The 27570-nt window shown below is 45.3% G+C and overlaps 1 protein-coding gene across 3 annotated transcripts in view; it reads left to right on the top strand.

Annotated features, from left to right (window-relative positions):
* The window catches only part of FIP1L1 (factor interacting with PAPOLA and CPSF1), a 186635-nt gene that overhangs the window by 133128 nt on the left and 25937 nt on the right, over nucleotides 1-27570 (top strand). For all 3 annotated transcript variants that reach the window (XM_082256744.1, XM_082256743.1, XM_082256742.1), the window contains one exon: nucleotides 22323-22478. In XM_082256744.1, coding sequence (XP_082112870.1) covers nucleotides 22323-22478 — 156 coding nt within the window. The remainder of the gene's footprint in view (nucleotides 1-22322; nucleotides 22479-27570) is intronic.

The raw sequence follows: 27570 nt of genomic DNA, 5'->3' as shown, positions 1-27570 counted from the left end.
GCATCTCGGCTCAACCGAAAGGTACGCTGCCGATATGCTGGTGGCCCCGTGGGGTCAGTATTGTCAGATTTACGCCTTCCCTCCTCTCAAGCTTCTGCCAAGACTTCTACGCAGGATCGAGGCAGAAGGGATTCCGGTCATCTTAGTGGCTCCAGACTGGCCTCGTCGGGCTTGGTGTGGCTGGTTGCCGACGTTCCTTGGAAGCTTTTCCTCTCAGGGAGGATCTGCTGTCCCAAGGACCAATCTTCCATTCTGCTTTAGTCGATGGCTTTGACTGCTTGTCTGTTGAATGTCAGGTGCTGATGGATAGAGGTTTATCTGAGTCTGTGATTCGAACGCTATTAAAAGCTAGGAAATCTACTTCTAGGAAGATGTACCATCGTGCGTGGAAGACGTACATTGCGTGGTGCGAGTCTCTTGAGGTTCATCCTCACTCCTTCTCGGTGCTTGACCTTCCTTCAATTGGGGGGGTTTAATAGACCTTGGCCTGGAGTAACATCAAGGGCCAGGTGTCAGCTTTGGCATTCTTCCAACGACCCTTGGCCACACACTCCCTGGTGTGTACCTTTCTTCAGGGAGTCCGACATTTGGTTCCTTCAGTGCGATCTCCGTTGCCTCCTTGGGACCTCAATTTGGTGCTTTCGGTCCTCCAGAAGCCTCCCTTTGAGAATCTTCGGGAGATTCCCTTGCTTATGCTGTATCAGAAGGTGGCTTTTTTGGTGGCTATCACCTCTGCTTGCAGTGTGACAGAACTGGCGGCGTTATCCTGTCCTTTTTACTTGGTGATTCACAGAGATAAGGTGGTTCTTTGCCCCTGTCTGTCGTTCCTCCCAAAGGTTGTCTCTGATTTTCATTTGAAGACATTGTGTTGTCTTCCCTCTGTCCCAGGCCAACACATCTAAAGGAAATTGCCTTACATGCTTTGGATGTGCCCATATGGAAGAAAAATAAATTTCCAATATATTTAAGGAAAACATTTTTAAAAATATAGTAAAAAAGAGGTTTGGGGTGCACCCGCGCTATGGATAGCAACACAAGCACTGAATCAACAGTTTTAAATGCAGAGTGTGGGGATCAGATGGTTATGCTGCCTCCAACTTACCACAAGGGTAAAGAAATGTGGGGGTTTATGGGAGGTGTTGGTATGGGGCGCTACCACCTTGCACAGCGAATTACTTCGTTGTATATGATCCAAAAAAATGAAAGTGCACAGTGCTTATTGGTGAAATATTAAATGTGCAATATAGTGCAGATTTAAAATTAAATTAAATTAAAATTATAAAATTATAAACGGTAGTAATCGTGTATCAATTGGATTGTACCGTGTATGTATCACTCATCGGATGTAAACAATCATATAGTGACCAGTGCAAAAAAAGTGCTAAGTGCAATATAGGTGATCAATAGATACTTTATTGTGGCCTCCTTTGAAAGAGGAAACTGACATCCGTGGTGAATATTACAGAACACTATGCAGTGTAAAGTGAGAGAGTAAAAACGCCTGTGGCGCGTGTTAGGAGTGAGAAGTGCTAATACCGTGGGTAAAGCACTTACCAAAAGTCCTCTCCCTTCTCACTCTAATATACTGTGTCTCCCTTCTCCTGATGCCTGTGAGAGCTGGTTGTTCCGTGCATACAGTTGCGCTTGCATCTAGGGAGTCAGTATACAAAAGACCAAGAGAGCTTCCATTGCGTAGTATAGTACATTATTGAGGGGAAAAAAATAGCATCGACTCACTGTTAGGAAGTTCACCGTCAGCTTGTTTGGTGTGTCTCCAGTGTTCGGCCGCGCGGTACTTCTGCGTTCCACCGGCCGGAGCCACCTAACCGGAAGTGACGTTGACGCTGCTTTGCCGCTCTACGCGTTTCGTCACTGCGACGTCATCTGGGGCGGTACTAGGCCACGTACTCCCGGAGCTTATATAGGCCTGCGTATCCTAGCGACCATTATGTGTACCTCCGCCATCTTGGTACCCTCACGCGAGTCATACCGGCGGCCATCTTGGTATCTTTGGATATAATGGTCCGCAAATACCGGATACCAGGTTATTTGTTTACATCACGTGAACTTCCTTATACAGCGGTCCCCACATATTAATGCATACATCTCATAAACATAAAGTGACAGTAATTAGTGAAAAACGTGCCTTAAAAGTGCTGAGAGATGAGCCGAGTGGGTGATCCGCTTTTTTATAGAGAGATTGTAAAATGTTAAACTTTTATTGTGAACACATTAAAATTAAAAATTAAAATGAGGATAAAAATTAAAATATATATATAAAAATATATAAAATGTATATATAGGAATGCTCGATGGGAGGGACATATCGAGTATGTAAATTCCAAATAGATCCATAGAGGGTATAAAAACCATACTATCTAAATGGGACTGGGCCCAACATCATGGCCTCAAGTTCCATTAATGGAGGAGAGGAGTTAGGTAATATGTGTGGAGGAGGAGCCATAATGTTTGAGTTGGGGGAAAAAATTACAGACTTATTATTGTGTTGGAGCAACCATTGCGGAGGGATAAAAAATCAGCATAAAATTAGAAAAAGAAGAGAAAAAAATCGGTGTATACGCTTGAGTTCTGATGCTTTAACATACCTTAGACTGTGAAACCCATAAAAACCCAAATCTAAAAATTGTGGTGAAGATGTAAAAATATAAAAATGCATGGGGTCACATGTCTAAAACTGCATAAAACTGCATAAAAACGCATAAACTGCATGGGAACCATGTCCCTTCTAGAACTTTAAAAATTGTAAGGTCACAAAAAACAGGAGGATCATAAAAGAAGGAGGGTCATAAAAGAAGTGCTGGATATTAGATGTTCCTAAAAATACTAAAAGCCATAAAAGACCATGGTGTTAAAAGTCAGTGATAAAACAGTTTAGATCGATGTCTATATTAAGGCCTTCAGGCTGAAGTGATTGCAATAAATATATCCACTTTGTCTCATTGCGGGATACATTGATTTTCTTGTTGCTGCCCCTCCAGTCATTCTTGATTTTGTCAATTGCATAAAAAGTCATGACTGAGGGGTCTTTTGCATGGGCTATCTTAAAGTGACGTGACAAGCTATGTTTGTCGAAGCCCTTCTTTATATTTTTCACATGTTCCCTTATCCTTACAAACAATGGACGGGTGGTTCGACCCACATACTGCAGTTTGCACGGACATTCCACCACATATGTCACATGTGTGCTAGTGCATGTGATGGTTTCATTAATTTTGTATTGCCTTCCTGTTGATGTGGACTGGAAAACGGTTTTTCTTCTTTCTTGCGCTCTGTTTGTTCTGCATGGTAAACATTTCCTACACCGAAAAAAGCCTTTTAGATTTGTTGGAAGTTGCACTTGTTTGGGGGGGTCTATCACATTATGCACTGTTTTATCACTGACTTTTAACACCATGGTCTTTTATGGCTTTTAGTATTTTTAGGAACATCTAATATCCAGCACTTCTTTTATGACCCTCCTTCTTTTATGATCCTCCTGTTTTTTGTGACCTTACAATTTTTAAAGTTCTAGAAGGGACATGGTTCCCATGCAGTTTATGCGTTTTTATGCAGTTTTAGACATGTGACCCCATGCATTTTTATATTTTTACATCTTCACCACAATTTTTAGATTTGGGTTTTTATGGGTTTCACAGTCTAAGGTATGTTAAAGCATCAGAACTCAAGCGTATACACCGATTTTTTTCTCTTCTTTTTCTAATTTTATGCTGATTTTTTATCCCTCCGCAATGGTTGCTCCAACACAATAATAAGTCTGTAATTTTTTCCCCCAACTCAAACATTATGGCTCCTCCTCCACACATATTACCTAACTCCTCTCCTCCATTAATGGAACTTGAGGCCATGATGTTGGGCCCAGTCCCATTTAGATAGTATGGTTTTTATACCCTCTATGGATCTATTTGGAATTTACATACTCGATATGTCCCTCCCATCGAGCATTCCTATATATACATTTTATATATTTTTATATATATATTTTAATTTTTATCCTCATTTTAATTTTTAATTTTAATGTGTTCACAATAAAAGTTTAACATTTTACAATCTCTCTATAAAAAAGCGGATCACCCACTCGGCTCATCTCTCAGCACTTTTAAGGCACGTTTTTCACTAATTACTGTCACTTTATGTTTATGAGATGTATGCATTAATATGTGGGGACCGCTGTATAAGGAAGTTCACGTGATGTAAACAAATAACCTGGTATCCGGTATTTGCGGACCATTATATCCAAAGATACCAAGATGGCCGCCGGTATGACTCGCGTGAGGGTACCAAGATGGCGGAGGTACACATAATGGTCGCTAGGATACGCAGGCCTATATAAGCTCCGGGAGTACGTGGCCTAGTACCGCCCCAGATGACGTCGCAGTGACGAAACGCGTAGAGCGGCAAAGCAGCGTCAACGTCACTTCCGGTTAGGTGGCTCCGGCCGGTGGAACGCAGAAGTACCGCGCGGCCGAACACTGGAGACACACCAAACAAGCTGACGGTGAACTTCCTAACAGTGAGTCGATGCTATTTTTTTCCCCTCAATAATGTACTATACTACGCAATGGAAGCTCTCTTGGTCTTTTGTATACTGACTCCCTAGATGCAAGCGCAACTGTATGCACGGAACAACCAGCTCTCACAGGCATCAGGAGAAGGGAGACACAGTATATTAGAGTGAGAAGGGAGAGGACTTTTGGTAAGTGCTTTACCCACGGTATTAGCACTTCTCACTCCTAACACGCGCCACAGGCGTTTTTACTCTCTCACTTTACACTGCATAGTGTTCTGTAATATTCACCACGGATGTCAGTTTCCTCTTTCAAAGGAGGCCACAATAAAGTATCTATTGATCACCTATATTGCACTTAGCACTTTTTTTGCACTGGTCACTATATGATTGTTTACATCCGATGAGTGATACATACACGGTACAATCCAATTGATACACGATTACTACCGTTTATAATTTTATAATTTTAATTTAATTTAATTTTAAATCTGCACTATATTGCACATTTAATATTTCACCAATAAGCACTGTGCACTTTCATTTTTTTGGATCATATACAACGAAGTAATTCGCTGTGCAAGGTGGTAGCGCCCCATACCAACACCTCCCATAAACCCCCACATTTTTAAAAATATATTGAATATGGCCAAAATTGTAGCATTTCAAATATATTTCTAATATATTTGGGGGAAAAAGAAGTTTTTTTTTAAATATATTTCAAATGCATTTCTCTTCCATGTGGGTGGTCTGGTGCAATAAGGGTGTACCTGTCAGCTGCGGAGTCTTTCAGGAAGTCAGACTCTTGTGCTCAATTTGTGCTCACTGATGGGCCTCGGAAAGAGTTGTCCGCTTCCTCTGCGACCATTTCCAGATTATTCAGACTGACAGTGGTTCAGGCCTATTCCATCAGGGGTCCTCTTTTCCCTGTCAAGGCGCACTCTACTTGGGCACTTGGTGCCTTCTGGGCCATCCGTCATCAGACATCAGTGACACAGGTTTGCAAGGTGGCCACCTGGCTGTCAGTGCACACTTTCACAAAGTTCTATAGAATGGATGTGTTTTTCATCTGCGGATGCTTCTTTTGGCTGCAAGGTTTTGCAGGCTACTATTTAGGGGACCTTATCCTCTTTCAGGGTGTATTGTTTTTTATTTCAGGTGGGCTCTAGTTGTTTATTGGTCGAGCTCCTGTTGCCTGGTGAGCTACGGTTTAGCCTTGGGAATTTTTTTTTTTTTTTTTTTGCTGTTCCCACCCCTCATGTTTAACACTGCTTTGGGACGTCCCAATGGTCATTAAGATCAGGAGCTGTGTCCGTCCATGAACGAAAGAGAAAATCGGATTTTTGACTTACCGTAAAATCCATTTATCTGATGTTCATTGATGGACACAGCACCCACCCCTCTGTGGAGTTGTAATTCTTCTGACGCTGTAACAAATGATTGCAGATCTCACAGGAAAAAAACAAGGAGAAAAGTTTCTATCTAAAAAGAAAAAAATGCCATGACCAGAGATCCCAACAAGGAACTAGGTCCCCACTCCTGACTAGGCAAAAAAAAAACTGAGTAACTATAGCAGTGAGAGGGAGTATACCCCTTGGGACTGCCCATATGCGTAGCCAGATTATTTTTCTCCCTAGTGTCCTACTCTTGTAGGGGGCAGTATAAACCAATGGTCATGAAGATCAGGGGCTGTGTCCGTCAATGAACATCAGAGAAATGGATTTTACGGAAAGTCAAAAATCCTAATATCTAATACTTTTCTGGAGACAGCCCAAAATTTTGAATTTTCTTATACACTTTCACTTTCAATGATAATGGTAAACCGGACAAATAGAGGGCGAATCTCCTTAACGGGGACTCGGACAGCAATAAAAACTGACAGGTGTTCTACTCCCTCTCCACTCTATCCAAACTAAAAATAAAAGGCGTAAAATCCAGGCATTAAATCATTTATTTAAATAAATCTATATATTTCACAAAAGTGAGCACACCCCTCACATTTTTGTAAATATTTTATATCTTTTCAATGAAGAAATAACACTTTTCTACAATGTAAAGTAGTGAGCGTACAGCTTGTATAACAGTATATATTTTCTGTCCCCTCAAAATACTTCAACCCACAGTCATAAATGTCTAAACCGCTGGCAACAAAAGTGAGTACATACCTAAGTGAAGGTGTCCAAATTGGGCCCAGTTAGCCATTTTCCCTCCCGGTGTTACATGACCTCATTGGTTTTACAAGGTCTCAGGTGTTATTGGGGAGCAGGTGTGTTAAATTTTATTGCTTTCACTCTCTCATACTGGTCACTGGAAGTTCAACATAACACCTCATGGTAAAGAACTCTCTGAGGATCTGAAAAAAGAACTGTTTTTCTACATAAAGATGGTCTAGGCCAGGGATCCTCAAACTGCGGCCCTCCAGCTGTTGCTGAACTACACGTCCCATGAGGCATTGGAAAACTGACATTCACAGACATGACTGGATATAATGGGAAATGTAGTTCCTGAACAACTGGAGGGCCATAGTTTGAAGACCCATGGTCTAGGCTATAAGATGATTACCAAGACCCTGAAAATGAGCTGCAGCACGGTGGCCAAGACCACACAGCGGTTTAACAGGACAGATTCCACACAAAACAGGTCTCGCCATGGTCGACCAAAGAAGTTGGGTGCACGTGCTCAGCGTCATATCCAGAGGTTGTCTTTGGGAAATAGACGTATGAGTGCTGCCATCATTGCTGCAGAGGTTAAAGGGGTGGGGGGGGGGGGGTCATCCTGTCACTGCTCAGACCATACGCCGCACACTGCATCAAATTGGTCTGCGTGGCTGTTGTCCCAGAAGGAAGCCTCTTCTAAAGATGATACGAAAGAAAGCCCGCAAAAAATTGCTGAAGACAAGCAGACTAAGGACATAGATTACTGGAACCAGGGCCTGTGGTCTGATGAGACCAAGATAAACGTATTTGGTTCAGATGGTGTCAAGCATGTGTGGCGGCATTGGGGAGCTACTGGGCAGTTTTCCAGCTTAACGACCCCAAACATACCTCCAAGATGACCACTGCCTTGCTAAAAGAAGCTGAGGGTAAAGGTGATGGACTGGCCAAGCATGCCTCCAGACCTAAACCCTTTTGAGCATCTGTGGGGTATCCTCAAACGTAAGGTGGCAGAGCGCAAAGCACTGATATCATGGAGGAGTGAAAGAGGACTCCAGTGGCAACCTGTGAAGCTCTGGTGAACTCAATGCCCAAGAGAGTTAAGGCAGTGATGGAAAATAATTTTGGCCACACAATCTATTGACACTTTGGGCCCAAATTGAACATTTTCACTTAGGGGTGTACTCCCTTTTGTTACGGTTTAGACATTAATGGCTGTGTTGAGTTATTTTGAAGGGACAGCAAATATTATACTGTTATTCAAGCTGTACACGCACTACTTTACATTGTAGTAAAGCGTAATTTCTTCAGTGTTACATGAAAAGATAACATATGTACAAAAATGTGAAGGGTGTACTCACTTTTGTGAGATACTGTATGTGTGTGTGTGTGTGTGTGTATGTACATGTATGTATATATATATATATATATATATATATATATATATATATATATATATATATATATATATATATATATATGTGTGTGTGTGTGTATGTATATGTGTGTGTGTGTGTATATATATATATATATATATATATATATATATATATATATATATATATATATATATATAGTGTGTGTGTGTGTATAGAAAAGATACAAGTCCATTTAGGCTGGCCACACAAGGTTCGAATCTCAGCTGGTTCAGCGGGAACCGCACGCAATTTTAACTGTTAATGGGCAGGCTTAATGCACCAAGTTGATCAATTGATCAACTTGTGTACAACCAGCCTGCCAAATTCTCTTGCGAATATTGCTATTGGCTGCTATAGCCGCTAGGGATAATCAAGAGTCTTCTCCCGGTGATGATCAAAAATTAAAGGGACAGTGTTAAAATAAAAAATTAAAAAGTTAAATAAATAATAAACAAGGCCCCCCCCTCCACACGCTGAAGCGAACGCATACAGAAGTCGTGCAAGCATATGTTACCAGTGTTCAAACAGCACGTGATGTATTGTCGCAATCTTTAGAGCCAGTGGCTTCAAAGAAAAAAATATACCATTTTAAAAGCCCACTAGGGGCGCTGGACCTATTGCTGGCTATGGGGGCGGGGGGGTTTGGCATCCCATGTGCTGCCAGCAGAGGCGCCAATTGGCGGCCTTCTGGGTGTCATCGGGGCGCAGACACTCCCCACTGTAGTCCTGTCCTGGCTGTGATTGGTCCAGACTCCAGCCTGGACCAATCATTCAGGACATCCCGGTTGACATCGTTGTGGGGCCGGTGCGTGCATCAGTCACTCACCTTTACCTTCCTGGTTCCCGCCGCCATCAGAGCGAAGAAGAGAGGAGCAGCGCATGGACGTCTCACAGTCTGGAGTCACAGGAGTCGAGTCAGCCGAGCCAGCCCACTGCCCAGGAGAGCAGGTAAGTGAAGTGATTGAAGCCGCTGCAGTGGGTAACTCGAGGAGACGCGGGGACTGAAGAGAAGCCGCCGCGACAGGTAAGTGTCTCGGGGGGGGGGGGGCTTGGTACGCTGATCTCTGCATTGAAGGGGGCACGGCACGGTGGTCCCTGCATTGATGGGGGCACGGCATGCTGGTCACTGCATTGATGGGGACACGCTGGTCACTGCATTGATGGGGGCACTGCACGCTGGTCACTGCACGCTGGTCACTGCATTGATGGGGGCACGCTGGTTACTCTGCGTTGAAATGGGGCACGCTGGTCACTCTGCATTGAAAGGGGGCAACCTGGTCACTCTGCATTGAAAGGGGGCAACCTGGTCACTCTGCATTGAAAGGGGGCACGCTGGTCACTCTGCATTGAAAGGGGGCACGCTGGTCACTCTGCATTGAAAGGGGGCACGCTGGTCACTCTGCATTGAAAGGGGGCACGCTGGTCACTCTGCATTGAAAGGGGGCACGCTGGTCACTCTGCATTGAAAGGGGGCACGCTGGTCACTCTGCATTGAAAGGGGGCACGCTGGTCACTCTGCATTGAAAGGGGGCACGCTGGTCACTCTGCATTGAAAGGGGGCACGCTGGTCACTCTGCATTGAAAGGGGGCACGCTGGTCACTCTGCATTGAAAGGGGGCACGCTGGTCACTCTGCATTGAAAGGGGGCACGCTGGTCACTCTGCATTGAAAGGGGGCACGCTGGTCACTCTGCATTGAAAGGGGGCACGCTGGTCACTCTGCATTGAAAGGGGGCACGCTGGTCACTCTGCATTGAAAGGGGGCACGCTGGTCACTCTGCATTGAAAGGGGGCACGCTGGTCACTCTGCATTGAAAGGGGGCACGCTGGTCACTCTGCATTGAAAGGGGGCACGCTGGTCACTCTGCATTGAAAGGGGGCACGCTGGTCACTCTGCATTGAAAGGGGGCACGCTGGTCACTCTGCATTGAAAGGGGGCACGCTGGTCACTCTGCATTGAAAGGGGGCACGCTGGTCACTCTGCATTGAAAGGGGGCACGCTGGTCACTCTGCATTGAAAGGGGGCACGCTGGTCACTCTGCATTGAAAGGGGGCACGCTGGTCACTCTGCATTGAAAGGGGGCACGCTGGTCACACTGCATTGAAAGGGGGCACGCTGGTCACACTGTATTGAAAGGGGGCACGCTGGTCACACTGCATTGAAAGAGGGCACGCTGGTCTCTCTGCATTGAAAGGGGGCACGCTGGTCTCTCTGCATTGAATGGGGGCACGCTGGTCTCTCTGCATTGAATGGGGGCACGCTGGTCTCTGCATTGAATGGGGGCACGCTGGTCTCTCTGCATTGAATGGGGGCACGCTGGTCTCTCTGCATTGAATGGGGGCACGCTGGTCTCTCTGCATTGAATGGGGGCACGCTGGTCTCTCTGCATTGAATGGGGGCACGCTGGTCTCTCTGCATTGAATGGGGGCACGCTGGTCTCTCTGCATTGAATGGGGGCACGCTGGTCTCTCTGCATTGAATGGGGGCACGCTGGTCACTCTGCATTGAAAGGGGGCACGCTGGTCTCTCTGCATTGAATGGGGGCACGCTGGTCTCTCTGCATTGAAAGGGGGCACGCTGGTCACTCTGCATTGAAAGGGGGCACGCTGGTCACACTGTATTGAAAGGGGGCACGCTGGTCACACTGCATTGAAAGAGGGCACGCTGGTCTCTCTGCATTGAATGGGGGCACGCTGGTCTCTCTGCATTGAATGGGGGCACGCTGGTCACACTGTATTGAAAGGGGGCACGCTGGTCACACTGCATTGAAAGAGGGCACGCTGGTCTCTCTGCATTGAATGGGGGCACGCTGGTCTCTCTGCATTGAATGGGGGCACGCTGGTCTCTGCATTGAATGGGGGCACGCTGGTCTCTCTGCATTGAATGGGGGCACGCTGGTCTCTCTGCATTGAATGGGGGCACGCTGGTCTCTCTGCATTGAATGGGGGCACGCTGGTCTCTCTGCATTGAATGGGGGCACGCTGGTCTCTCTGCATTGAATGGGGGCACGCTGGTCTCTCTGCATTGAATGGGGGCACGCTGGTCTCTCTGCATTGAATGGGGGCACGCTGGTCTCTCTGCATTGAATGGGGGCACGCTGGTCTCTCTGCATTGAACGGGGGCACGCTGGTCTCTCTGCATTGAACGGGGGCACGCCGGTCTCTCTGCATTGAAGGGGGAATACTATACCTTGATTACTGAAGGCCCCTTTCACACTTTTGTGACCTCAAAGTCACGCAATTTTTTACAGCGTTTTTTGCCGCAAAGCAATGCCTATTATATTTTTCTGTTTGCGCCCCCCCCCCCCCAAAAAAATGTAAGCGCCAGCCGCCACTGGTTGGAGCAACACCAATAATTCTAGCGCAAAACCTGCTCTTAACTCTAAATGGGTAACCTGATTAAAAATAAAAAATTGAAAGCGTTGCCTATGGAGATTTTTAAGTACCATAGTTTGACGCCATTCTACGAGCGTGCGCAATTTTAAAGCATGACATGTTGGGTATCTTTTCGGTGTAACATCCTCTTTACCATTATACAAAAAATTGGGGTAACTATTGTGTTTTTGTGGTGTTCTTTGTATTTTTTTTTTTTTTAAATTGTATTTGAAAGACCGCTGTGCAAATACTGTCTGACAAAAAATATTGCAACGATCACCATTTTATTGTCTAGGGTCTCTGCTAAAAAGAAAAAAAATTATATGTTTGGGGGTTCTAAGTAGTTTTCTTGCAAAAAAAATACTAATTTAAACTTTTAAACAAAAAGTTCCAGAAAAGGCCTGGTCATCAAATGGTTAGACCAGTTTTTATTTTAAATATTGCTCGCTCTTTTTTATGCTAGCATGACAACTTGATATTCTTTATCTTGAAGAAGAATAGACTAGAGTGACATAGCCAAAACAACTCAATGGATAACAAAATGACATATGGAAACAGACACATTGTGTAGGAATCGCTGGGCATGTGAATATTATTATTTTGATATGCTTATGTTCAATATGTTTTCTGTGCAGCGTTACTGTAGGACAGGAGAGAGATTTCAAGCACTAAGCCAGCCCCTAACTAGATTCCCTCCTTTTCTCAAAGGTTGCAGAAACAAATTCTACATACACCACCCCCCTCCTTCTTCTTACCCCTACCCCCACTTTGGAAGTGTCCATATGGTAGTCATTAACTTGGCCATGAGTGTCTAGAATTGCTAGCATATTGCTGAGTGGAAGCACTAGGAGTCAGTGTTGCCTTTTCTAGAAATTGTTTAGTGTTTACTTATGAGGTTTTTTTTTCCTTTAACTACATTGTGGTGTTGGGTAAATGCAGCATATCAACATGCAGATTAGAAGCTCTTAACTAGTACGTTTTTGTTTTAGCTGTGTAGTCTCAGTGTTATGGTCCTGTAAATGGCGTGTGTCTTGTGTTACAAATTACAGGACGAGTGTTTTGAAGTTAAGGAACCATCTCCACATATGTTGAACAGACACCTTGACTCCCATCCAGAATGTAAAGAACATTTCTTCATAACCAAGTTGTTACTTGTTCTTGTAAAGCATTTTGCTCCGAAATGGTTAAGCTTAGCGGACTTAATCGGTTCCAGACAACGCCAAGTCTCTGTGCTTCAGCCAGCTATGAAAACACTGAGGCATCTAAGGGGAGGCCTCAATCTTTTTTTTTTTTTTTTCTCTATTTAAATTGTCCATTGACCACTGCCATATGGCTTTTCCCGAATGAACCAGTCCAACCATGATTAAAGACAGCCGTTGGGTTGTGGACCACGATTTTGGTCTTATTCACTGCTCAGCTGTATGCTGGTTTCTAGTGTTGGGTACATATATTTTCCACATCAATGGCTTTATTTTAAGAGTTGGCAGAGAATTTCCAAAATAATTGAGCCTGTATTTTCCAAAGCTGAACTGGATTCTGATTCTTAGCAAAAGGCCATAGTTACATATTACAGGTGTCTTCTATACTCAGCCAGACTCCTACCCCGATATGGAGTTCTTTTTTGGTTCAAGTGGATGTAAACCTTATTCATGAAATTTGACCTGGACACATATATCTGTAGTGTTTACTTATCGCTCTCTCCAAAGCATTAAGTCACGTGATTTTCTAATGCTCCGTTGTTCTGCACGCTAACTTCTGACAACAGCTGGAATTTCGTGTAGGGGTGGGTGCTATGAATAGATTAGAAGAGAGTTTGTCTATTCACAGCATAGCTCCGCAATTATCTTTGTTCTTCTGCCTATGTGCAGGGGGAGGTCTGCCTTTCCTCCAATCAGCTGTCACACCGTGTAATGCCAGGACTCCACTCCCACAGCTGAAACAGAACCATGTGCACTTTCTAAAGAATATAGGAAGCTGAAGACAGCAGATATACATGTAAAACTTAGGGAGATTTGTTTCATATTTGTGTATCATCCCTCTGTCTAGCTTCAGGTCATATAAATGTCATTTCTCTTCATTGCCTTCATGGAGTTTGGCTGCAAGAGTCTCTCTCTCTCTCTCTCTCTCTCTCTCTCTCTCTCAACCACTGCTTCCTTCAGAAAGATTGACTCTCTTTTTGGCATTCAAGATGGTTCAGCAAGGAGACACCATTTCTAGACTGCTTAGGCAGATCTTTATTCAAGTATGTGTCCTCAAGGATTTGATTCCACTGCTTCCCATCTAGGCGCACTTTAATAAATCTGTGAGGGCCTCTTTGTCTTTTTGGCTTTGTGCTACTGTTCCCTAGACAGGCCAGACTGCCACCTTGTCTTCTGTTCACACCTTTTTTGAGTTATGCCAAGTGGATATTCAGGCGTCATCTGTCACATCTTTCAGGCAGCCCTTTGTGCTGCAGGCAGGCCCAGTTCTGTTCTTGGGTCTGTCAGCACACCCCTCATACTGCATTGAACGTCCCCAAAGTTAAACATTACTATGTCTCTCAACAGATAAGAATAGGATTTTTGTTGCTCACTGAAACTTTTTCCTTTTGATGAGGAATACCAGTCCCACGCCCCTGTGTTTATGATAATGCTCTCGGTACTCATTTACTACATAACCATGCTGGTAGCAGGAGAATTTATTCTGAGCTGGGCTTTTTTTATCTTTTCTCTTTCGTTCACTGACTGACACAGCGTCTCTGGCGGTATCTATCCTTCCTCTGCTGTATACAGCGCCACATGTGTGCTGATTCTTGTGTTGCACAGGGGGGGCAGGGACCTCCCGTTTTTAAAATAAAAATGTCTTTGCTGAGCAGTGCACTTTTGTTTAACTCTTTATGGTCATGGAGCCTGTGGAGGCCTGGCAAAAAGCATCCCCCTTTATCCGTTTCCATTCTGAGGTGGATTTGGCCACCGCAGACGAGAATCAGTCCTCTGGGTCTGCATCCACGCACCCTGAGTGCTCTAATAGTGAGGATGAGTCCTCCTCTGCAGCTGCACATGAAAAAGTGCTGGTGGAGACCCTGATTGTGTCAGTGCAGGAAACTTTAAAGTTGGACTCAGCTGTAGCTGAGTCGACGACGCCGGTGCAGTTTGGCACCCGCAAATCTTCCAAGGTAACTAAGGTGTTTGCCTTTCCTGCCTATTTTAACAAGATTGTCACTTGTCAGTGGGGCTCCCTGAAACGCATGGTTGGAATACCTAAGCGTTTTGCTAGGAAATAACGCTTTGAGGAGTCTCTTCTGAAGAAACTAACGGTTCCATCATCGGTTGATTATCCGGTTTCCAGGCTAAATAAGGCCATGCTTTTGCCGGTGGAGGATTCCCCTGTCTTTTAAGGACCCCGTGGACAAAAGAGCTGAGGCTCTGGTCCGGTATCTTTTCACAGTGGCTCGTTCAATTTTGAAACTGATGTTTGGTATCCCAGACTTTAACGGAATGGGCTAAGATTTTGAGCTAGAATCTGGGAGGGGAGTCAACACCCTTCTGAGCTGGCGGATTAGTTGATCCAAGGGTTACAATATTTTTGTGATGCATCTCTGGATGCAGCCCCTTTGGCCAGCAGGGTTTCGGTGACAGCGGTGAGCCTTCGCTGCATGATCTGGTTGAAGTACTGGTCAGCTGACCAGGCTTCTAAAAAGGTGCTGACTGATCTTCCTTTTGTAGGTGACCGTCTGTTCGTTGCCCCTATGGAAGAGATCATTAAGGGCCTTACGGGAGGCGAGAGTACATTGCTTCCGCAGGTTGCTAAGGGCTCATCGTAAGCCGGGGTACCTTCTTCTTGGCTCACAAGTGGCCCTTTTGTGTGTCTGGATCGCAGGAAAAAGGCTCAATCCACCCGTAACTTTGCGGGAGGCTCCAAGAGACTCTGGTATGGTAAGTCTAAAGTGAGCACTTCTGGTTCTGCTATGCCATTTGGTCAGCTTGATGCCTCCCTCAGAAAGGGATGCGCTGTGGGGGCGCTTCATTTTTTGACAGCCTTGCCGTTATTGTGTGGGGCACCTGCCCCTTCTAGCGCTGCGGGACCATCAGGGTACCCTGCCTGCGCATCTGGCTGGGGACCGAACTTTAAGGGGGCTATTTCCTATTATGCCCTTAATGGAGGGCTCGGAGGGCGACCCCCTTGTTTTTTTTTTGCGGAATCCAGTAGGGGGTCCATTCGTGGGCCCTTGGTCGGTGTCCTTTGTGGGACCGCAGTTGGTGGCCTCCCCTGATGTTTTCCAAGTGAAATTGGTATATGGCGACCCTACTGGGTCAGCGTCCACGCACCGAGTGCTCAGATAGTGAGGATGATTCCTCTGCGCCTCTAGCCGCACCTCAAAAGGCGCTGGTGGATGCACTGATTGTGTCAGTGCGTTAAACCTTAAAACTAGAGGTTGCGGTTGATGCTGCGTCAGAGGTGCTTCCAAAGCGACGAGGGTGTTCCCCTTTCCTGCTAACTGACAACATTGTCACAAAACGGTGGGGTTGATTAAAACGCGCTCTAGTTGTCCCTAAGTGTTTTTCTATGCGGTATCCTTATAAGGGTTCCCTGCTTAAAAAGTGGACGGTCCCACCTGTAGTGGACTCGCCGGTTCAAGGTTAAATAAAGCTACCTTTATCGCCAGTTGAGGAGTCCCTAGCTTTTAAGGATCCGGCTGATAGGAGGGCGGAGGCTCTGGCCCACCATATGGTCACTGTGGCTGGTTCTGCACTTAGGCCAGTACTTTTGCCCTGGTGTCGCAAACTCTGACCGAGTGGGCTAAACTTTTATGCCGGGACCTGAAGGGGAAACCGCTTCCTCCTGCCTTTGCAGAGCTGGCAGTTGGTCCAGGGGATACAGTTTATCTGTAATGCCTCTTTGGATGCGGCTCCTTTTATTTTTAGGCTGTCTGTATCAGCAGTAGTCCTTCGGCGTATTATCTGGCTGAAATGCTGGTCTGCGGACCAGACTTCTAAGAAGGCCTTATCTGTTCTCCCCTTTGTTGGGGATCGCCTGTTTGGAGTTTCTTTGGATGACATCATTGAGGGTTTCACAGGGGTGGAAGAGTACTCCTCTTCCGCAGGCTTCCAAGGGCAAGGAGCCCCATCGTAGATGTGGGCCATTCTTCTCGGCTCATAAGAGGCCTTTTCCTCCCTCAGGGTCTCAAGACATGGAATCAAAGCCCTTCAGAGCCTCCACCGGAGGTTCCAAGAGGACCTGGTCTGGCAGGCCACAAGCCGGCTCTTCCAGACCAGCGAACAAGGCTTCCTCTGCATGAAGGGGCGCCCTCCCCTGTATCTGGGGTGGGGGACATCTTTGCTTGTTTCCGCATCCGTGGACCTTCCTGGTACAGGACAAGTGGGTCCACAAAGTCATTCAGTCTGGCTACAAGATCGAGTTAAGGTCTTATTTTCCCCAAAGGTTCGTCACTTCCAACCTGCACTTGTCTCCAGATTGCTTACGGGGTCTCTTTGGGACAGTGCAAGACTTGTTACTTCAAGGGGTGATTTCCCTGTTCTGACTTTGGAACGTTTTCAGGGGTTTTACTCAACCCTCTTTACAGTTCCCAGGAAGGAAGGCAAGGTACGTCCAATTTTGGCCCTCAGTGCGCTGCCAAGGCTCCCCTACCTCAGGGATTTTCTTGCTTCTATCGACAGTTAGAAGCAGAGGGAGTTCAGGTAGATTCTGAACCTTCAGGCATCTGCTTTGGTTCTGTCCATATAAACTGGACTATCTGGGTCTGATTCTGAACTCAGCCAGAGCGTTTTTTTCTCTGGAAAAACTCCAGACCTTGCAGGAGCCAATTCAACTTCTGTTGTTCAGCAGATGGTCACCCCCCTGGGCTTGTATGCAGGTGCTGGGCCTGACAGTGTCCACATCTGTTTGCACAGTTACACACAAGTTCTCTGATAAAGAGATTCTGGTGGAATGGGACAAGGATCCATATACTGGACAAGGATCTCCCTGTGCTGGATGGTTGTCACCACGGATGCCAGCCTGTCCGGGCGGGGAGGCGTCCTCAGCACAGAGGGGTCAGGACTCTGACCCCTGGCAGAGTCCAGACTGCCGATTTTAAAGTTCTGGAAAGCCGAGCGATCAGCCTTTGTCTGGCTCATTGGACAATGCCACGGCCGGGGTCTATGTTAATTACCTAGGGGGCACAAGTAGTGTCATGGCGGCTCGGTAAGTAGCCGGCTTTCTAAGTTGGGCTGATCGATTCATTCCAGCCCTCTCAAATTTCTGCCGGTACTCCTGTGCAGGATAAAATCAGAAGAGATTCCGTCCAGACTGACGTCGCCAGTCTTGGTACACCGATCGGGTACAGCTGGTCACCAATGCTTTTTGGGGACTTCCTCTCAGGGAGGATCTGCTGTCCCAAGGACCGATCTTCCATCCTGCTTTACAGTCGCTGGCTTTGACGGCTTGGCTTTTAAAGCCAGGTGCTGAAGGATCGAGGTTTGTCTGAGTCGTGATTCCTACGCTATTGAAAGCTAGGAAATCTACTTCTAGGAAGATCTACCATTGTACATGGTAGACATACATTGTGTGGTGTCACTCTCTTGGGGTTCATCCTCGCTCCTTCTCGGTGGATCCGATCTTAACTTTAACGGGGGGTTGAACAGAAATACCTGTACCATCAAGGGCCAGGTTTCGGCTGTGGCCTCACACTCCCTGGTGTGTACCTTTCTTCAAGGTGTCCGACATTTGGTTCCTTCAGTGCGGGCTCCGTTGTCACCCTGGGATCTTAATGTGGTGCTTTCAGCGCTACAGAAGAAATATTCTGGGGGGGGTTCCCTGCTTGTGCTGCCACGGAAGATGGCCTTTTTTGATGGCTTTCACCTCTGCGCGTAGGGTGTCGGGACTGGCAGCGTTATCCTAATGTTCACCTTATTGTTGATTCACAAGGATAAGGTGGTGCTTCGCCACTGTCCGTCATTCCTTCCTAAGGTTGTCCCTGACTGTCCATTTGAATGAAGACCTTGTATTGCCTTCCCTGTGTCCCAGGCTAAACAGCCAAAGGAAATTGCCCTGCGTGTTGATGTGGTCCAGGCAATTAGGGTGTACCGGACAGCTACAGAGTGTTTAGGTAGTCAGACTCTCTATTTGTGCTCACGGACGGACCTCACAAAGCGCTGTTTGCTTCTTCTACGACCATTTCCAGATGGATCAGACAGACGGTGGTTCAGGCCTATTGCATCAGGGGTCAGGTTCCTCCTTTCCCAGTCAAGGAGCACTCTACTTGGGCATTCAGTGTCTCCTGGGCTTTCTGTCATCAAGCCTCAGTGACGCAGGTTTGCCAGGTCGTCGGTGCACACTTTTTCAAACTTTTTTTAAAGTGGATGTGTTGGCATCTACGGATGCTTCTTTTGGCTGCAAGGTTTTGCTGGCTGCTGTTCAGAGGGCTTGGTCCTCTTTGAGGGTGTATTGTTTTTTTCAGGTGAGCTCCAGTTGTTTATGGTTGAGCTCCATGTTACCTGGTTGGCTATGGTTAGCCTTGGGAATTTTTTTCTGCTTTTTTTCCCACACCTCATGCTTAACACTGCTTTGGTACATCCCAATGGTTAAGAAGAACCAGGAGCTGTATTCGTCAATGACTGAAAGAGAAAATGGGATTTTTGACTTACCTTAAAATCCTTTTCTCTTATGTTCATTGACTGACATAGCACCCACCGCTCTGTGGAGTTGGTTTTCGTCTGACGCTGCTTGTAACAAAACTGAGTGCCTATAGCTGAGAGTGGGTGTACCCCCCCTGGGACCGCCCATAGGTGTAGTCAAGCTTTTTCCTGCCTAGTGTCCTACTCCTGTAGGGGGAAGTATAACCTAATGGTTAAGAAGAATCAGGAGTTGTCCGTCAATGAAAATCAGAGAAATTGGTTTTACGTTAAGTCAATAATCAAATTTTTTGTACACACCAGATTTTATACAGGTAAAATGAAAAAAGGGACTAAGGATCAGTTTAAATACTTTGCGAAACAAAAGAAATAAACACCAAATGTATTATAGTTTTCATTAAATATACTGCAGAGAATTCAGCTGCTACATACCCTTTGATGTATTAAAAATAGCAAATTTAAGTGACCCCCCCTATGTTTACTTCTGGTTTTCTCGACTGGGGTTCCTCTTTCAGGTCTGGATTTTATTCTAGACTTGGAATCAAGTGAGATTGCAGCATTAATTTTGTCATTTGTATGTATGTATGTGTATTATTTGCTCAACTGTACTGTATTCAGTCATGTCAAGCCACTTTCACAGGACGTTTAGCTTTGTTAGCATTTGTTTACATGTACATGACCCTGGCATTGCTGTTCACATGGATGGATATCTGCAAGCGTTGCTGTTAAATTTAGCAGAGAGGTGGTTTTATGTAATTTTTCAAGCTCAGATTGTGTTCTGAAAGTATGTAGCCATAACCTTTACCTTCATAATTTCAGTTTGTAATGAAAACATTGCGGTCTCTGTAGCAATTTTCTGCTTTTCCAGAATGCCTCTAAAGTGCAATGTTGCTGTACTTTGTAAAGGAGTTCTCTTCAGAAAAGCTTTTAAAGCGACTTTATGAAATGTATGATAACTTCAAATGTATCCAGTATGGATCACCTATCCTGATTGTGGCAGACACACAATATTTCTGTTCTGTATAAAAGCTGTTGTGTACACACTATATTTGGTTAATTGTTATACAAGGCCTTTTTACAGGCTTTTTTCTAATTGTTTAGTGCAATGATTCATATCAAGATCCATTATTATGTTTCAGGAGTCGACATAAAGCAGAAATTTCAGTCTCCATCTCCAAGGCTTTACTGCTGTGAACTGTATGTAGCCTGAGGGCTGCAATTCAATTTGCAGGATGAGACAGCTTAGTAGGATTCGATACAAAATGTTTTCTAGTTTGCATTATGCAATACTATGACAGCATGGTCATAACAAATGAGAGCTTGTGGGTGCCAGAGATTCATAATTAAAGAGAAACACAATTACCCTCTAACACTATCAACTACACTGCTTCCTCAAGCTTTGTAAAGTACCATAAGTGAGATGTGTGCAGTAAAACATACCTGTTCTAAAGTCTGCTGTGTTAGGTTATGGATACTGATGCTGCCCACTTCATGTTAATTGCAGCTCAGCAAGTCTTAAATTGATTTAACAGCCCAAACACTGTAAAACTGAAGCGTATTTGGACCGACACTGGAACTAGCAGCTTTGAAAGAAGTCTCTAAAATGAAAACCCTGTTTATCTGTCCTGCGGAATTTATTTAAAAAATTTGGGTGCAAAATAAAATATCTGCAACGTTTGTGATTCCATAAGTGTATTTCTGTTATTTTTTAAAATAACGGCAAGGGTCTTAATATATTTAACCACTTGCCGACCGCTCACTGAGCTGGTACTGCGGCAAAGTGGTTCGTTCCACTTTTTTGGGGGGGAATTTCATATAAAAGTGAAAAATATTGTTTTTTCAAAATTTACGCATTTTTTTGTTTGTAGCACAAAAAGTAAAAATCACACAGGTGATCAAATACCACCAAAAGAAAGCTCTGTTTGTGGGAAAAAAAGGACGTAAATTTTGTTTGGGTACGGCGTCGCACGACCGCGCAATTGTCAGTTAAATTCGCACAGTGCCGAATCGCAAAAAGTGGCCTGGACGTAAGACAGCAAAATCCTCCGGTGGTAAAGTGGTTAAAAAAAAGTGTCCATCAAAGAATATGTGCAAAATTTCCAAAATCATCAAGCTGCTTAGTGAATCTTCAATGAAAAGCTTTAGTGTTCCACAACCAAGAGCACACCATAGCAGCTTCCCAGAGGTTTAGACCACCAAACAATAGCAGGTCAAATGAGGCTCAGTGGCAAACGGGCTCTTCAGAGATAATGTACACTTATACTTTTCACCACTCCAAAGGATTGAAGCCGGTTAGTAGTGGACACCATAAGGAATAACACAGAAGAACTCCATAGTGTAACATGTATGATTAACCATGTATTCATAAAAGAAAGGTACTCACATATAGATGTATATCAAACAGCATATCAATGAAACCCGAAACCGCCACTCAATCAAGTGGACATTATGACATTACTGCCTAGTATGTCTTCAGAATTCTTTTTTCTAGACCAGTGGTCTCCAAACTGCGGCCCTTTGTTTGCATTTGTCAGGTCCTTGGGCCATTATTTCTCCTACTGATACCAGCGATGGGGCACGATTCCATCCATTGACACCAATGACAGGGAACTATTCCTTCCACTGACACTAATGGGGCATAATTGATATTTTTTTTTTTTTTGCTGCCACAGACTGCCAAGCCAGAGGCATTGTTTACACCCCCTGACACTGGGGCATTTTCTAGTCCCACTGGCATCAGTCAGTCTTGCAACCCCCCCTGAATCCTGGCCCTTTGTTTAGAAAGTTTGGAGAACCCTGTTCTAGACTGTAGAGGTTGGTTCTCTACTTCTGAGCTTCTAATGGTTCAGTCTACCCAAAACAAAATATGTACGTTTTAGGTAGAATCTGGTGGGCGAGACACAGTCAGGCTTCTCCTATCCATTGGGAACTCCAGTATTTAGGGGTCTGTCCCTTATTTTCTGTGACTTCACATTTTTATTGTTGTACCTCTTGCCTCCAGAAAGGTGTTTTGTGATGTCCCACTTCTGTAGTTGCATTCTTTGGTCATGAATTGGGTAAAACCAGGTCAAGTGGTTAAGAAAAAATTGGGTACACTCAATGGGCCACTTGGTATTTTTTCTGCTGTCCCTCTGTTCCCATATATGTATGGATATAGGAATACACAAAGTGTTAATGTGCAAACATACAATCATAATCTTACTTTTTTTTCTTACGGTTTGCCAATGTTTCTTCTACAGTGAAGAAGAGCGATACCGGTATAAGGAGTATGCAGAAAGACCAGAAAGGGGCTATGAGCGCCATAGGGAGAGGATTAGCAGAGAGAAGGAAGAACGGCATAGGGAAAGGAGGCATCGAGAAAAGGAAGAGTCCTCTCGTCACAAATCATCACGAAGGTAATGTGAAATCAATCAGTTTATTGTTGTACACGTTTTTTGTGGAAATGTGAGGAAGAGGGGCTCTGTTGTATAATAGGAATAATTTATTAACAGCTTGGGGGAAGTGGATAAATGTTTTAACCAGTATAATGTCCAGCCATAACCATTCTAAGGGTAATCTTAATATTTTATTTTATTAAATTACATCTTTTATCTTGGGACACGACACATGTTTTAGTTCTGGCACTTCATGCACCTGACAAAGTATATATTTTAAGAGGAGCTCCAGGCTCACCCCCAAACATTAGGTCAGCAGCTATCAATACTGTAGCTGCTCACTTTTAATATAAGGGCACTTACCTGTCCAGGCATCCAGTGATGCCGGCTATTGGGTGCTGGCGCTGCCATCATGACTAAGGGAAACCCGCAGTGATGAATTGCGGCTTCACAGCTGGTTTTATACTGCTCATGCACATAGCGCGCTGCTCTTTTTGTATGGGCAGTAGTAAAAAAACAAAAGGTACAAAGGGGCTTTAAAGACTTAATTCACACATGTTAAAAGGGGGTTCTTAGAATAGGTTTTAGCATCTGCCATGCACCCCCAAACCACCAGGTAGCAAAGGATGTACAGAACTCACCGCTTAGTACACACTTTAGAATTTAGAGTGTGGCCGTCCCTGTTCAACAGAAATTGATGGATTGAATGACTTCTGTTAAACGGACAAGTTGGGAAACTTTTTTCGATCAGTAGCTACAGCTGCTGATCAGTGTGTTCTGAAAGCAATGCAATACAAAATACAATGTCTCGGTGGAGGAAGGGGGGGGATCTTTTTTTTTAAGCTAACTGACTGAACAAAAAAGCACTAATAGTGTGTGGCGAACTTTGTCACCAATCTGTACCTTATGTGTGTAATGTTTCAGCCACTCTAATCCATCATATTGATGGTTTCCCTGTGTGCCACACATGCCAGGATATTGCTGGCAGTGTAGACCACATAGGAGAAAACAACACATGTGCATTCTTTGGCCTCTGGCATCTGAGTGAATTTAGTCTCTGAATTCCAGTTAACCTTTGGGTTAGGTATTGTGCTGGCCTTGCGCATGCAAGTTTTTGGAAATTTCAGCCATTTTAGATAGCCTGCCACCAACATTTTAGATAATTTCAAGGTGTTGATAGACACTGTTGGTGGTAAGTTGCATTTATCTCTTTGGTCATTTTCTTTTTTTATTGAAAGCTGGTTGTAATTCTGTTGAACTTCATGTTTTTGTGGCAGGTATTAGGGTTGTAGTGAGAAGTGATAGTATATACTGGAGGTTTTTCTAAGTGGGTGTTTTCTTTTTAACTGTTTGGCTTTACATTAGGTGTTTAAAGCATGCTTAACAGATATTTATGCAAAGTTCCAAATGCACAACAAACAGTACTAGTGACCTGGTTACAGTAATAAAGGTACTACTTTCAAAAGATCTTGCCATCTACTTCAAACAATAGATTGTGTTTCACCAGCACACTAAAGCTTTCTTTAAAGTTTGCCCACCTATGCAAATGCCTTCTGTCTCCATTCGTTGAGCTTTGCTGTGTGGCCAGCAAAAGTTTGTCCACCACAGGGTTCTCCTCGCATGCATGCTGCGGCCCCATTCTTATTGGTGAGCTTGACTCATAGTTGTTTTCAGAGGTGCAACAGAGTACAATCTACTCATAGGAATATATGGGATCACGGCGCATGCACACTAAGATGACATTTTTGCTGGAAAGGCTCTCATTCTGGATCTGATCAATAACTGGATCAAGGAATATAGTATTTCTCCAGCTGGACAGCATTCAGGATGTTGTGGTAATTATTTAAAGTCCAACCCCAGGCAGAGGGATTGTGGGAAGTTCTGATGTGTAAACAAATGTTACCTCTGCTCAGGATAAAGTGACTGGATCACTTCACTACACTTTAAAATCAATACCTTCTCTATCGTTCATTGACAGATGCAGCTCCATATAATTCTTGACCATTGGGTAATGCTGCCCCCTACAGGAGTAGAACACCTGGCAGAAAAAAGCTTTGGGGCCATCCCTGCAGGCATAAACCCACGCACTCTGTTACAGGCTTCAGTTTGTTTCTGCCTAGTTTATAAGTAGGACCTAGTTCCCTGCTGGGAATTCGGTCTTAGCCGTTTTTGGGAACCTTTTTGTAAGACTTTATTTTTTAGTTAGTTTTGTTCCTGAGAAAACTGCAAGCAACAGCCGGCTGGGTTTCGGACTGGATATGCTAGATCAGTGATGGCGAACCTTGGCACCCCAGATGTTTTGGAACTACATTTCCCATGATGCTCATGCCTTCTGCAGTGTAGTTGAACATCATGGGAAATGTAGTTCCAAAACATCTGGGGTGCCAAGGTTCGCCATCACTGTGCATGGCCAGGTTATAGTGCGCAGGTTATAGTCTAGCACTAGGCCTCGCCATGACAGAGATGGATCAGGCAGACGGTCGTTCAGGCTTATTCACTGAAGGGTCAGGTTCCACCTTTCCCTGTGAATGCGCATTCTACTAGGGCGCTGAGTGCTTCTTGGGTTTTTCCCCATCAGCTGTCAGTGATACAAGTTTGCAAGGCGGCAACTTGGTCGTCTGTACACATGTTCACAAAATTCTACAAAGTAGATGTGTTTGCATCCTCAGGCGCTTCTTTTGTCTGCAAGGTTTTGCAGGCTACTGTTTGACAGAGACTTAGTCTCTTTGAGGGTGTTGTCCAGGTGAGCGCCTGTTGTTCCTGGTTGAGCTCTATATTCTTTGGTCTTCGCCTTGTTTGGAATTAAAAACATTTTTCTGCTTTTTTTTCCACCCCTCATGCAAATACTGCTTTGGGGTGTCCCAATGGTCAAGAATAATATGGAGCTGCGTCTGCCAATGAACGATAGAGAAAACTGGATTTTTGTCTTGCCATAAAATCCTTTTCTCTGAAGTTCATTGACAGACGCAGCACCCGCCCCTCTATCTTGAGTGGGTTGGGGTTTTTCCTTTAAACAATGCTTGCAACGAAACTGAAGCCTGTAACAGAGTGTGTGGTACGCCCCATAGGCGTGGTAAAGCTTTTTCCTGTCTAGTGTTCTACTCCTGTAGGGGGCAGCATAACCCAATGGTCAAGAATTATATGGAGCTGCATCTGTCAATGAACTTCAGTGAAAAGGATTTTACGGTATGACAAAAATCCAGTTTTTACTTCCTCATAGTACAGCTTCAACTTTACTTCTGGCCAACTGTTGATCGGATTGCTGTAGGTCTTATAGACTGCAGCGTTGGATGCTGGCTCAAGGATAGAGGGAGTGGAATAATTACACCAGAACTGGTCAGAAATACAACAGGCACTGTACTATACAGAAAGAAATTGAATTTTATTGATTTTAAGTACAGTGTCATGATCTGGCCATATATTACACCCAAGTACACCTGAATCTGTGGCCAGAGTTGGTCTTCAAAGTAGAATTGTACCTAAGGTGAGGAATTTTAAGAAGTTACTGTCTGCCGACAAAGGTTGACCCTACACGTCCCAGAAACATTGTCTGGTGACTTGACAATAGGCCTGGACAAATCTCACAGAGATCTAGCAGCCATCTGAACAACTTAGGAGATGGCAAACTACAGCTTGTCACCGGGGAGTTTGGCAGTTCTTTCGTTCATTGACGGACACAGCTTCTGGAATTCATAAATATTGGGTTATACTGCCCCTTACAGGAGTAGGACACTAGGCATGAAAAAATTCTGGCTACACCCATGGGTAGTCCTAGGGAGTATACTTTCTCTCTCTCTCTCTCTCTCTCTCTCTCTCTCTGCTATAGCCGCTCTTTTTTTCTGCTGTGTCAGGAGTAAGGATCTAGGTCCTTGCTGGGATCTTTGGTCCTGGCAAATTTTAGATATTTTTTTTCTCCTGAATTTTTCCTTTGAGACCTACAGTCAACCGCCGTACTGGGCGACAGGCTGGATAATCTAGATCCAGTGGTCACCCCAGTCTGACCAGAAAGCGCGCGCAGACCTCAGCGCTAGGTCGGCCGCGACATAGCCCCACTGGACAGCGGCTTGCCTGCAAGTTAAAACGCCTCGCGAGGTCGCATACAAGTCACAGCGTTCCTCCTGGCTTGACAAACCCCCCCCCCCCCAGTTCGATGGAGAGGGGTTCTGTTTGGAGTGGCGCCCAACTGGTTCCTGGTATGGTGAGAAGCTTTCCCACCTCTTCCACTGGAGGGTTTTGGGGTGGATGTGGGCCCCTCCTTGGGACAGTCGGAGCCCGGGTTCCCCTGCTTCCCGCAGGCAACCCCCCTTGCTAAGTTCCTCACTCCCCACCCTTCCACATACGCTGGGGCTGTTTGGGTGGTCTGGCCACTGTTCCAGGGATGGGGGCAGGGCACGTACTAGCGATGGTGGCCGGGGGAGGATATGCCACCGGGGACCGGACAATCGACTGTGCGGAGGCTCTGTACCTGGTGGGGGCTCCTGCAAGTGCTCCCCATCCTGCCTGGATCTGTCCTTGAGGCCTGATCTCACTCCTGGGTCCTTGTATGCCTTGTGGTGCTGGGCGGGGCCGCCATTTTGTTATACCCTTTTTTATTTCTCTACACGGCGGTCATGTTTGTGTAGTCCGGCAGCCATTTTGCTGTAGTTTGCCATTAAAAGTAGCGGCGGCCCCGACAGTGGAGCCCTGTGGGGACCCTCCATCCCCTGGTGCTGACTCCTGGATCATTTTGCTTCCTGATCTCTGCATGTGTAGTGCATTATCCTGGTTTCTGTGGGTGGTGAGTCTGGTGGGGTCCTCTCCCTCTCTGCTGAGAATGCCTTTTGTGGGGTCCCCCTGGTGACTCATGAAGTCTTTGGAGCTCGTTTCCCCATCTGATCCCCTCTCTGTGGCTGTGGGTCCCTCCGGGCCCAACCATCCATCCATGCATGCACTGATGGCGGTCCTGGAGTCCCTTGTGTCCCGGGTGGAGCTGGCTTTGGGGTGACGCGACGAGCTAGCAAAAAGTGCTTCGGCTGGGAAAATCCTTCCTCCCCTTGTATTGGCAGTGGTCACCACGGATGCCAGCCTGTCTGGCTGGGAATGCGCCCTCGGCAAGCATTCTGCTCAGGGGATC

This window comes from Pelophylax lessonae (assembly GCF_965119305.1).
Source record: "Pelophylax lessonae genome assembly, chromosome: 1".
Classification (NCBI taxonomy): Eukaryota; Metazoa; Chordata; class Amphibia; order Anura; family Ranidae; genus Pelophylax; species Pelophylax lessonae.
This window is presented reverse-complemented; position numbering and strand designations above follow the sequence as displayed.